We start from the raw sequence: 13,543 nt of genomic DNA on the forward strand, positions 1-13,543 counted from the left end.
ATTCATATCTGACTTTATTGAACAAAAACAGCAATGAAAACACCAAATAAGATCAACTTCAAAGGTGTCAAGGTAAGATATTAAATCGGAAAACCTTACACAATTCATGTTCAACACATAATTTGGCTTTCAAAAGGATTGAAAAGAATGAATATTTGTTCAAAAACAAATAATTTATTCTATGACAACATAAAAACGGCCTTCAGGTCTTACCAAAGCTACATAAACTATGCTGAAATGTTTATAATATCATATAATAAGATTACATTATAAAACAAGTTATAAAATAACCTAAAATAGATGTTTCAATCCAGACAGAAAATAAATACTCCCAAAAACTCTTGTGCTGCATCATGACCATTTTCACCACGCCATCTGGGGATTGGCCTTAAACGTTTCATAGTCGGACATTTTGAACAAGGCTAGTTCTGTCTCATTGGCTGTAACAAGAAGAAAAGTGTTAAAACAGATTTTAACTAAAGAGAAACTACATACAGAAGGAGTGCATTCCCACTCATGGATAGATTCTTTTTTGTTTCTTATAAACCTTAAACATTAAAGGAACAGTATGTAAGAAATTTATATCAATTAATCATTAAATGGTCCTGATATGTCACTAGACATTAAGAAATCATTTTCATTTCAAATACTTATATCACTGACAACAGCGTTCCAGCCAGGATATTGTCATTTAAAAAGTGGAGTTGCAGCCCTCAACTGATGTTTATGTTGTCGTTTGGTATATTGGCCACCAGCTGTGCGATTGCAGTACCAGTTTTAGCCACACGTTTTGTGATTGCAATACCAGTTTTGGCCACAATCCTACATACTGTTCCTTTAATTTCCAGCGCAGTTTTAATGATCTCCCACCAACAAAATGTTTGTATGTATATATTGCTTTTACATACCAACACCACATGCTCGTAACCTGCAGCCACCAGAGAGAATCAATTTTTCATCATCTTCTAAACTCATCACAAGCTCATTTGCCTGAAATTACAACAATATATTATAGTTAATTATTATTTATATTTCCTTACATCTTTAAAGTGCTCTTCATGAGCATTATATTGATTCACATTCTTTATGTAATTATGACAAATAAAATAATGAAACCAGAATAACTTAAAGGGGCACTCCTTAAATATGGTGTAATTAAAAGAGGCTTCCTTAAATATCTTTATGGAAAGCTTCATGAAGATTGTTGATGGGCATGCCCCCATTAGAAAGTGTATTGTAAAAGCGAGACCAGCCCCATGGCCTTATAAGACTATAAAGAGCCTCATGAAGGAAAGAGATGAAGCTAAATCTATATTAGTAAAGACTGGATTGGTGGAGGACAGATTAAAGTACTGTCAACTGAGAAATCAACAAAACTGAATACCCAGGTGAAAAAAAAGTTGTATTTAATGTATTAAAAATATACTTAAAATTTAAGTAATATGTTTCTAGTACATTTGTATTCCCAACGTGCTTATTTAAAGTGTATTAAAAATATGTTAAATAGCTTTTAAATGTATTTCAAAAAAGTGTACTAAAAGTACGTTGGTAATAAATATATGCTTAATTACACTTTTTAAAAGTATGCTAAACTCAAGCATACTTTTAATGTAATTCTAAAAAGTGCACTAGATGTAAGCTGGTAATAATTATATCTTTAATTACACTTTTTATAAGTATGCTAAACTCAAGCATACTTTTAATGTATTTCTAAAAAGTGCACTAGAGGTACACTGGTAATAAATATATCTTTAATTACACTTTTTATAAGTATGCTAAACTCAAGCATACTTTTAATGTATTTCTAAAAAGTGCACTAGAGGTACGCTGGTAATAATTATATCTTTAATTACACTTTTAAAAAGTATGCTAAACTCAAGCATACTTTTAATGTATTTCTAAAAAGTGCACTAGAGGTACACTGGTAATAAATATATCTTTAATTACACTTTTTATAAGTATGCTAAACTCAAGCATACTTTTAATGTATTTCTAAAAAGTATACTAGAGGTACGCTGGTAATAATTATATCTTTAATTACACTTTAAAAAAGTATGCTAAACTCAAGCATACTTTTAATGTATTTCTAAAAAGTGCACTAGAGGTACACTGGTAATAAATATATCTTTAATTACACTTTTTATAAGTATGCTAAACTCAAGCATACTTTTAATGTATTTCTAAAAAGTATACTAGAGGTACGCTGGTAATAATTATATCTTTAATTACACTTTAAAAAAGTATGCTAAACTCAAGCATACTTTTAATGTATTTCTAAAAAGTGCACTAGAGGTACACTGTTAATAAATATATTTTTAATTACACTTTTTACAAGTATGCTAAACTCAAGCATACTTTTAATGTATTTCTAAAAAGTACACTAGAGGTACGCTGGTAATAATTATATCTTTAATTACACTTTTAAAAAGTATGCTAAACTCAAGCATACTTTTAATGTATTTCTAAAAAGTGCACTAGAGGTACACTGGTAATAAATATATTTTTATTTACACTTTTTATAAGTCTGCTAAACTCAAGCATACATTTAACGTATTTCTAAAAAGAGCACTAGAGGTACGCTGGGAAAAAATATATGTTTAATTACACATTTAAAAAAAAAGTATGTTAAACACAAGCATACTTTTACAGAGGTTTTAGTGTATTTAGAAAAAAACATATTTTTTTTTAAACATGTACATTAATTTTAATAGGCTATTAAATAGGCCATTGCAATTTCAACATCATATCATTGAACTTGCATTATATATTGATTTCACAAAGTTAGTCCACATAAATTTGTTAGTGTTTATATTCAAACAACACACGTGACGGACCTGACTAAACCTCATTGGTTCTTGGGATTCAGTACGTCACATTGGCTTCCTGATTCAGTTGTTCGATACACAACGTGCGTGATCGTTGGTAAATGTGGATTAAAAGTTGAAACTAAAACTGTTAAATTATATATAGTGATCATCAGAGGACTTGGGTGAAACAACGCGATTCACATGGATTACTTCGGCGATGTTTTTTATTGCTGTTGCGATTAACTTTTTGAAATGTGAGCAGTTTTTAAGTAGGTTATCAAGTGGATCTGACATCGTGGGGAAATATACGTTTCTTGGATTTCATTAAAGTACATCGGTTTTTGTTTGAAGATGAATGAGAGAACATGAGGGTAAGTTAAGTGATGACAGATTTTTGCTTTTTATTTTTAGTGAACTATTAAATAAGTAGAACTTTTAGTATTACAGTATGTCTTAATTTTAACCCAGCTTCTTAAAGTGTGTATGTTGTGTGGCTTTTGGAACATAACGTTACATTTTTTTTGTGAGTAAAGTTAGGCATTTCATTTCTCTTGTTGTATTTTAGAAATCATAACAGCCTGTCTTTTTTTAGCACAGCGGCATTCAAATTGACCAATCAGAGCCGAGAATATCTAATAAGTCGAAGTAGAGATGAACAGATGAAGATACAGCCCGTAAAAATACTTATTCTTGGTGGTAAGTTTTTAGTTCTACAGTATTTGTATAACATTTAGATAACTTTTACGTTTTTCTAATGCTAATGTTTAAAGAGTAACTAAACCCTAAACCAACTTTTTTAGTTAATGATCTGTAAGAATGATGCTTTATTAGTGTAAGTTTTTTGACATATGGATATAAAGTGTTTCAATACTACAATATATGTTGTAAAAACGTCTGAGTGCTGCCCTCTTCAGGTTGAACGGTGGCTACTGGCAGGGCTCGAAATTGCGAATATTTTGGTCGCATATGCGACCGAAATTTAATCTGTGCGATCTTAAAATATATTTGGGAGCATTTCTGCGACTGCCCATTTTGTTGTGGTGCGACTTGATTTAGATTGTGATGCTGCGTGCTGCTGTCCCAGGTTCAGTGTTCTCTCCAACGTTACATAACCAATCAAATTTCACCATTAAGTTCTTACGTTTTAATGAAGACCGCAGATTGGCTAATATGAGCGTCAGTCATTCCTTGTTGCCGTGCTACGTTGGTACGTGAAGCGCGAAAATGAGATGCACTGCGAGCATGACGAGAACAAGCCGACTACAGCCAATGTTACTACTGTAATTAATCAGACGATCCGGATTCAAATGCGACTCCACCACCGGAAAATAAGACTTGACGTTAAACCTTTCAGAGAGAGTGGCTTAAAGATTTCGAGTGTCTCCGCTATGAAAATGGCTCGATGTAACTTAATGTGTTTACTGTAAATCCTGTAAAACGGCGTTGGTGGCGGAATCAAAACATTTTAAGCGCCAGACCTTGCTTAAACATGGCGAAAGTGCCAAAAACACAAATAGTGTCATGACAAATGTGTTCATTATTGATGGAGACACCGACTTGTCTATCAAAGAGTGTTTGATAGTGTATGTTGCGCATGCGCTGGTGAATGGACATCCGACAAACATCCTTGTGGTCCATGTTGATGTGGAACACGACAATGTTGATGGTATGTTTTTATAAAAAAATATATTTTTTAAAACATATTTAGTAGTAATAGCATCCTGGTAATGCAGTTATCAATACCAATATTAGCCTTCTATATTAAGGTCACTTTTGTAAATGTCCCAATTAATCAGTGTTTTACGTGTTTGCTAGATTTTCTATTGTAATCTTAATCATTTTACCTGTAATCTGTAATTGGTAAATTATTATTGCTATACTATTTCAAAAGCAGTTGGGTATTAATTTAGGAATCTATGCAGTAAAAAAAATAAAATAAAAGACCAAATTTTAAAAGCTGGCCATAGGATATGTAAAGCCTGGTGGTTGCATTTTATTTTAATAAAATAAATCTATTAACATATACATTGTAGTTGTGGTGCTTTTTAATTTTTGGATGGATGCGCCTACATTTTTGCTGGTGCTCCTAACTCTTTAAAGTTGTGAGCACCAGTGCTACCAAAAAAAAGTTAATTTTGAGCCCTGTACTGCAGTTGAATTTTCCTATTGGATGTTGGACCGGACACTTTTAGACAACATTACAAAGACAATAATATATTACTAACGTGATTAGTAACTGCTAGTACAGGCTAGCTGAATATATCTTAATGATTACAGAGATAAAACAACACATAAAACTTGCAACCTTTCTCAGTTTGCACATCTGGACAATTCTTCACACATCATAGGTTGTAAATTTGGGTAAATCCAGCAAACAAGTAATTTTAGCGATTCTGCTGTCACTCTGCTTTAAATCTCCTGCATCGGAAACTTAAGAGCAGCCTTGAGTCAAATGTGGAAGTTAAGCGTGCATAGAGTCCATTGGCATGACTTCTGATTTCCTTAAATCTCCTTAAACAGAGGTGAACTTTTCTTCTAAGCAAGACCACAATAGACATGCCAATGGAAAATGCCCTTGGTTAAAATAAAACACAATTATCAAAGTAAAGAATATCCTGTAATACACACAGGTTGCATTATATCAGTGTCAGTGAGTTAAGCCTCCTATAACCCTTTGTTCAATGTAACTTGTAGAGTGCCATGTAGCGACGGATCAAACGGACACTCATGTCAAGCTTGATGAGGACACAGTCAAAGCTTTAAAAGGTAAACTGAGAAGTTAACAAAATTCTAATGCATATGTTCATTAATTATTGGTTAATTTTGTATATATTCTGTTTCCTTTTCACAGACCTTGTGATTAAGTCTTCAGTGTCTGAATGGCAAGAAGAAGTGACCCTCCACTTAAACGTGACATTTAAACTGCTCTGTGTTTTGGTTCAGCCATTTGTAGGTTTATCTCGAGTAAGTTCAAATGCACTTCTGCATTTGTCCAGTAACTTTTTGTTTAGAGAATTACATCATTATGATTATATAATTATTCAATGGTTGCATATTCATAGTGTACTTTTCATATTGATGTATTAATGTTCCACAATTTGATAAAAGTAGCTCATTGCATTTCATTGATCTTTGTTTTATATTGTAAAATCATTTCAATGGCAGTGAGTACATACTTAGTTGTTTCTTTGACATTTAATTAGTTGTTAATGATGGAAGAAACCGGTTCGTATGTATGAATACAGAATAGGTATCATTTTAGAATGAGTTAAAACATGTTTTGGTGGCAAACATGCAGGTAAAATAGTACATGTATAACATTCTAATAGTAAACTTGACTGAAATTCAAATGTCACATACAGTACATTAGAAATGATTTATTTTATGTATACAAATGTGTGGGCAATATATTATTATTTCATTTTGTATGCTATATTATTTATGTTATATTATTATATCTGAAATTATTAAATTACATTTATAAATGTTTAAAAGGTGGGTTCAAATGTGCTTCAAGTTGTAACTGAATACAATTTTAGAAAATAGCACAGTTGAGTACACTTAGATTGTCTTAAGTTTGTCTTAACAAGTACTAAATACTACTTTTTAGTATATTAAGCACAATTTACTGCACGAAAATAAAGAGCTTTTGGTACCTTAAGGTTGTGAACTTAAAGTGTATTTTAGTGAACTTTTTCACCTGGGAATACATTTGGTATATTATTTTAACATACTACTAGTATATTTTAAAGTAGATTCGTAAATGTTTAAAGGTGGGTTCAAGTTGTAATTAAAGATATATTTTTTAAATACAGACCTAGTATGTTAAAATTACATTTTAGTTCAACTTCATGGTGTCTCAAAAAAGCACAGTTGAGTACACTAAGATGGTTTTAAGTTCATCTTAAAAAGTACTTAATACTACTTTTTAGTATACTAAGTTCAAAATTAGTGTGTGAAAATAGAGCACTTTTAGTATAATGTTGAAAGTGTACTTAAATAGTGTATTTTAGTGAACTTGTTTCACCTGGGAATACATTTGGAATATTATTTTAACATACCATTAGTATACTTTAAAGTATATTTAAAAATGCTTAAAAGTGGGTTCAAGTGTACTTTAAGTTATAATGAAATATATTTTTTTAAATACAGACCTAGTATGTTAAAAATACATTTTAGTTCAACTTCATGGTGTCTCAAAATAGCACAGTTGAGTACACTAAGATGGTATTAAGTTCATCTTAAGAAGTATTAAATACTACTTTTTAGTATACTAAGTTCAAAATTAGTGTGCGAAAATAGAGCACTTTTAGTATATTGTGGAAAGTGTACTTAAATAGTGTATTTTAGTGAACTTTTTTCACCTGGGAATACATTTGGAATATTATTTTAACTTACCATTAGTATACTTTAAAGTATATTTAAAAATGCTTAAAGGTGGGTTCAAGTGTACTTCAAGTTATAATTAAATATATTTTTTTTTAAATACAGACCTAGTATGTTAAAAATACATTTTAGTTCAACTTCATGGTGTCTCAAAATAGCACAGTTGAGTACACTAAGATGGTATTAAGTTCATCTTAAGAAGTACTAAATACTACTTTTTAGTATACTAAGTTCAAAATTAGTGTGCGAAAATAGAGCACTTTTAGTATATTGTGGAAAAGTGTACTAAGTGTACTTAAATAAAGTGTATTTTAGTGCACTTTTTTTTCACCTGGGTAGATTGATGAAAAAATAAATATTACATGCAGAGAATAAATGCTGTAAAGCAAGATGGGAAAGAACTCTGGAAAACCCTTAATGAAATAATGGGGAGACGGACAACTGGAGGGGCTTCCTTTGTGGAATCAGAAGGCAAGTTTTTGACCAGACCAGCTGATATAGCAAATATTTTAATGATTTCTTCATAAATAAATTCAGAATATGGACAATACTGATTCTGATTATCTAAAGCTCATAAAGAATAATGTGATGTTAGATAAGAGTTGCACGTTCAACTTAAGTTTAATAGTGTCACAAAGGAAGGACGTTGTTAAAGTCCCTGCCCGAACAAAGCTCAGTTGTACTGACATGCTGGACAGTAAAGTACTTGGTCTGGCAGCTGACTATTTTTGCGGTCTGTTATGTCAAATATTAAATGCATGCTTAATGAAAGGTGTCTTTCCCACTATCTGGAAAGAAGGTAAAATTATTCCCTTATCTAAAGAGGGTAGACTAGCATTCACTGGGAAAAACAGTAGACCTATTACTATTCTCCCAGTTCTTAGTAAACTAATGGAGAGAATAGTTCACTCACAAATACAGGAATACTTTAAATGTAACAGTTTGAACACAGATTTCCAACATGCTTATTGACATAACCATTCAACTTGTTCAGCCCTTAAAGTAATGACAGACGACTGGCTTAAGGAAATTGATCAATTAAAGATTATTGGTCCAGTATAACTTGATTTTAGTGCAGCATTTGATGTCATAGATCACAATCTACTCATCGGTAAACTAGAATGCTATGGATTTAGTCCAATTGCCATTCAATTTATGAAGAGTTATCTCACAAGTAGGAAGCAAAGGGTTTATTACACCGACAGCTGGTCTCATTCTAAGGTCTTGGACTGCAAGGGAGCTGCCTTGAACCACTTTTATACGCCATTTTTACAAACTATTTACCATTAGTTTTGGGTAAAGATACTGTACAAATGTACGCTGATGATTCCACATTGTATTATGCTACAAAAACTGTCACAGAACTGGACAATGTTTTATCAGCTGAGATAAAAATAAAAATAAATAAGTTGGTGCAGAACATCTCGAAAACCAAATCAATTATCTTGGGATCGAGTCATAAATTGTCATTAACACCAAAGATGAGTTTGAACTTGTCTGGGGAACCTATAGAACAGGTAGATAAAGTAAAATTGCTGGCCACAATAATAAATAGTCAGCTGTCATGGGCAGAACATATCATACCATAGTGAAGAAGATGGGTTGTGGTATCGCAATGGTGAGGAAATGTCTTTCTTATGTCTCTACACACATCGTGGGACAGGTGGCTAAATCTTTATTTTTATATCACCTGGATTATTGTGCCCCTGTATGGTCATCTACATCTAAAGTTCAACCAAAGAAATTACAAACTGCCCAAAACAGAGCAGCCAAGTTAGTATTACATTAGGTACGTTTACATGCACAAAATTGTGTCAATCCGACTGAATTTAATACGATTGAAGGTTACGACGATTCACAATCAGAACAATTCAAAAACTATCCCAAAAGCATCCCAATGACAGCCCAAATACTTATAACTAAGCAACGAAATCCTGTTATATTTAACTCGCATCATTTAAATCGTTTTGATTAAGGTGTTTACATGAAGGCTTTTCAATACGATTAAGCCATCAATAAGATTACAAACAGATTATTTGGTTGCATGTAAATGCTATAAGAACAAACACTTTAAGTATGCACCATCGACTCATGTGGTTAACGGTGGAGAAAAGGCTGGTTTTCAATACAATGAAATTTTTGTCTTTTCTTCTGAACCAGTGTTCTTATATAACCAAATTGTAAGGTGTGATCAGGTTCATTCTTATTTGACTCCGTCGGCTGATGATGACCAGCTGATATTTAAAGAAAACGGTTATTTATCGTGCCATCAATCATTGGAATAATTGCCCATTGAATATACGTTGAATTAATGGCAAAGTCTCTTTCAGGTACCATTTGATAATGCACTATTTAAATTGTGAGTAGGGAATGTATGAATGCAATACAGTAATAATTTATTTTTAATAATTTCTGATGATGATGTCTAGGGGTGCAGGAAAATAAGCATTTTTTTCAAAAAAAGTGAAGTGTCCCTTCAAAGTACAACATTTGTGCTGTGTAATAATTATTATATGTACCAGACTATCTTACTGTTAGATTATATAAATGTTAACTTACCTTTGCTCCATGTGCCTGATGGATGATTTTCATTGTGTCTGTAACAAAACATCAACAGAAGGTCACAACTGGAGCTGTTAAACATGTTTCTTAAAAGGGTCAGTAAGTGCTTAACCCAGTCTCATGTATATGCGTATTAGGGATGCATCGATACCGATACTGGTATCGGCCTCGATACCACATTTTCTAAATTACTCGTACTCGTTAAAAGTCCCCCGATACCAGGAATCGATACCACCGTCTGAGAAATGTCTATGTTTGAGTGGCGTGTAAGGGGTTAATGCCTCGTGTTGTCCAAAGAGGCAGAGTTTGCAACAAACTGGAAAACTAGTCACTTGTTTTTTTGTTAAATTATATGACTAAAGCTGTTACCTGTAAATTTGAATCATTTTTTTTATTAAGTACTCAGTATCGGTATCAGCAAGTACTGAAATGCAAGTACTCGTACTCGTATTCCAAAAAAGTGGTATCGGCGTATCCCTAATGCGTATAAATAGCACAAAGTGTACTTATTCAAATTCCTATTTGGCGTGAATACCATTCCCATTCACTTAAACGGCACATCTTTTATTGTCTTTTTATTTATTGGTTTCTCAATTTTTTTCTGTCTTTTAAACCATTTTCGCCATTTTAAACCATTTGGGTTTAGGGTAAGATTTGAGATTTGCTTGAGGAGGTTATTTAATGTACAGGTTTCTCCATGTTTTTGTCTATTTTTAAGCCATGGTCGCTTGTAGTTGGGGTAAGAATTGGGGTTTGGGTTAGGATGTCATTTTTATGTAACAAAAAAGTTGTTCCAACCCTAAACCCAAGTGACAATGGTAAAAAAGCAAAAAATTGAGAAACCAATAAATAAAACGACAAAAAAAGATGAGCCGTTTAAGTGAATGGAAAAGACTGCCGTATCATATGAATGCCAAATTCTAATTTGGCGTGCATATTATACGCCAGTCCTTCCCCTTCACTTAAACTCATATTGCACGATTTTCACACTTGGTGCTATTCATACGCAACTCTGTGAGACTGGGTTGGCAAGTGCATACTTACCATAGTCAAACTTTTTAAAGGGGGGAGGCAAACCAGCTCTTGTCAAAGCATCTTCAAAAAGAAAATAGGTTTTGGTTATTGATCACTGTGTGTACTATTAAGCAGAGATTTGGCAATCATGAACAGCGTTGGGTGTAATGGATTACTACTGTAAGTTATTAATTTATGTAACTGAATTACTCTCCTCCTGAAAAGTAAAATGATTGCTCATCTTTTAAAAGTTAATTAATTACAGTTACGTATTATGTTCTTTCACTACAAACGTTGTATACTTCCAACAATTCTGTATTAAACAATATTTAATATAATATCTAAATGTAGGTGAGCTTGGGTTAAATGAGTTAGTAACCTATGGTAGCTGGTTTAAGGTGGTCCTTCCAGCCAGACCAGCTAACCCAGCTTGACCAGTTTAGTGCCAAAGTGACCAAAACACAGCTAAATCAGCTTGCTGCATAGTTAAAACCAAGCTGAGAAACTAGCCAAACTAGCTCACCATCTTATGTTGGTTTAGCTGTTTATTTCAGTAGGGAATGCATTAGAAATGTGTTCATTTTGTTGAAATTCATATAAAATATATTTATGTCATGTTGTTAAAGGAAACGTTTAGCCTATTTTAAGGTAAAGTTAATCTTTGTAGATTTAAAAGAGTGAAATTTCTATAGTACATGTGGACAGGATTTTTAAGCAGCAAGTTAATGTAATAATTTTATGTAAACATGAGTCATACTTTTTAAAGTAACTTACCCAACCCTCTTTCATGAATCATTTAAACTCTGGTTACAGTTCATCTGTAATCATATCTTACCTTGCTTCACAAATGAAATGAACTCTTCCACTGTTTGTTCTAAATTAACTCCTTTGAAAACGACTGGTTTAAAGTTACGATGCTCGAAAGACCGAATGAGGCGAACCGTCAGAACCGCCTGATCAGACATCCCGACCCGCTTCACTTCATCACATTACAAACTACACAGACATACAGAGTTTTAACTTTGTTATATTAAATGCCAACTAAGAGAATGCTCACTTCGATATTTAGCGTGATTTTGTGTTTAATAAGAAATACGCCACTATTTCCAGCATGATCTGAGAAGAGAAATTCTAGACAGAAAAAGTCGCTACATCGATCATTGAAAAACAGCAACAGACGAAAGCAACAGATCTGCAGCATAATCGATCGATGTTTAATATCCTCCCCTCTGTGTAGAAAGAAACTAACTAAAGAAATACGTTTCTAAGGCGTTTTATTAACGGTTTTTTAAGTTAGCTAAAATTAAATTATCAAAACGAAGCTAAAACAAAATGCACTGAAATATATTTTGAAATGTTTTCACCAATATATTTTTGTCAAGTTTTTGTATATTTGAAATATATTTCAAAAATAAATATATTTTTAAGCACTTATATTCAAGTTGCATTGGAAGAAAAACTCGAAAATATTTAAATTAAATACATTTTATTATTTTATATTTTATACACACTTATACATTTTATACATATACTATACATTTTATACAAACTTTTATATTTGGGCCAGGAAAAAATTATTTTTGCCGTATGGGTTGCAAAATTAGAAATGTATTTGTTGCCCCTGACATACATTTTAAAATAATATATAAAGGTTAAACCTAAATATATTTTCAAATTCAAAAATATATTTAATTACGTTTTACATTCTACAAAATATATTTAGCATATATTTAAAACATGCTGTATGAGACTAAAATCCTTATACAATTTAATTTGTTCCTCAAGAAACTGAAAACGCTTGTGTTACTCAAGTATGGACATTGCATTACAGTATAAGGTGAAAAATATCAATGTTGAGCTGTTCTGGGAACCATTTGATCGTAAGGTTCATAAGTCATAAGTCAAAAGCATCTATAGAAAGTGCTACTGAAAACATGGGAAGAAATTTTATATTCAAATCTTAATGCCATGTCAGGCTGGTTTTAGTTGTTTTTGGGCTATATTGAAATTCAACATGGTCAGACAGTGAATCATCTTTTATTTAACATTATATTATTGATGTCCGGGATGCTGTATGCCTGAAGAATGTAGTGTACACTGTGAATGTACAAAAGCTTAGCTTAAATGTGTTATTTAAATCAATAGCACTCATGAACAGTCGTTGAGATAGTCTCACTTGAAATAAGTGGAGCTTGGACCCAGAAACAGTGTTACTTATGTCCTGACTTAACAAGATTACTGTGAGGTCAAGGCATTAACCTTTGCATGTGTGCTTAAATTCTAAGGTTTTGGCTGACATTTGTAAATCTTAATTTATATTTGCAAATTTGCATCAGCCTTTTTTATTTCAGGTTGGCAAATTTGTACTTTCCGAACTTTCATTGTGCATAAAGTGTTAAATTATTGATAACTTATTGTAGACCATACTGTATAGAAATTACCTCACTGTACATTTACATTTACAGTACAGAGCTGCAAAACTTTGATTCCTGACATTTTCTGTCAATAAAAGACGATAATTAAAGAACATTTCTTTGTTAAAATATCTAAATGCAAATCTATTGACATTAATCAGAGGATAGGACACGTTGATCAATGTGAGAGAGAAAAAACTCACAGTTGCTTTAGTTGATACAATGGGCAGTTGTTTGAATAAAATCCAATGTAAATATGTTGCAATTCCTCTGAATCTGGCAACCCTCACTTGACCCGTGGCCCAGTTAAGAGAATGTGAATATGATTGGACAGGTTGGCTCGGTACATTCTTAAGCACC

General features: G+C 32.3%; 1 protein-coding gene and 1 long non-coding RNA gene across 2 annotated transcripts; one reads left to right on the forward strand and one right to left on the reverse strand.

Moving 5' to 3' along the window:
- Positions 1-154: 154 nt before the first annotated feature.
- On the reverse strand, positions 155-11,935 carry c15h2orf76 (chromosome 15 C2orf76 homolog). Its single transcript, XM_065293157.2, has 5 exons — positions 11,605-11,935; positions 10,800-10,850; positions 9,753-9,790; positions 909-990; positions 155-440 (listed from the first exon to the last, which is right to left on the reverse strand). Exons 1-5 carry the CDS (start codon positions 11,732-11,734, stop codon positions 364-366), a joined length of 378 nt encoding a protein of 125 aa, XP_065149229.1. The 5' UTR covers positions 11,735-11,935; the 3' UTR covers positions 155-363.
- Positions 2,755-6,610, forward strand: LOC135782695 (uncharacterized). The gene is made up of 4 exons (XR_010545466.2): positions 2,755-3,178; positions 3,400-3,503; positions 5,502-5,573; positions 5,659-6,610. It is a non-coding gene; the product is annotated as an uncharacterized lncRNA (long non-coding RNA).
- Positions 11,936-13,543: the final 1,608 nt, after the last annotated feature.

Source organism: Paramisgurnus dabryanus, chromosome 15, assembly GCF_030506205.2.
Source record: "Paramisgurnus dabryanus chromosome 15, PD_genome_1.1, whole genome shotgun sequence".
NCBI lineage: Eukaryota > Metazoa > Chordata > Actinopteri > Cypriniformes > Cobitidae > Paramisgurnus > Paramisgurnus dabryanus.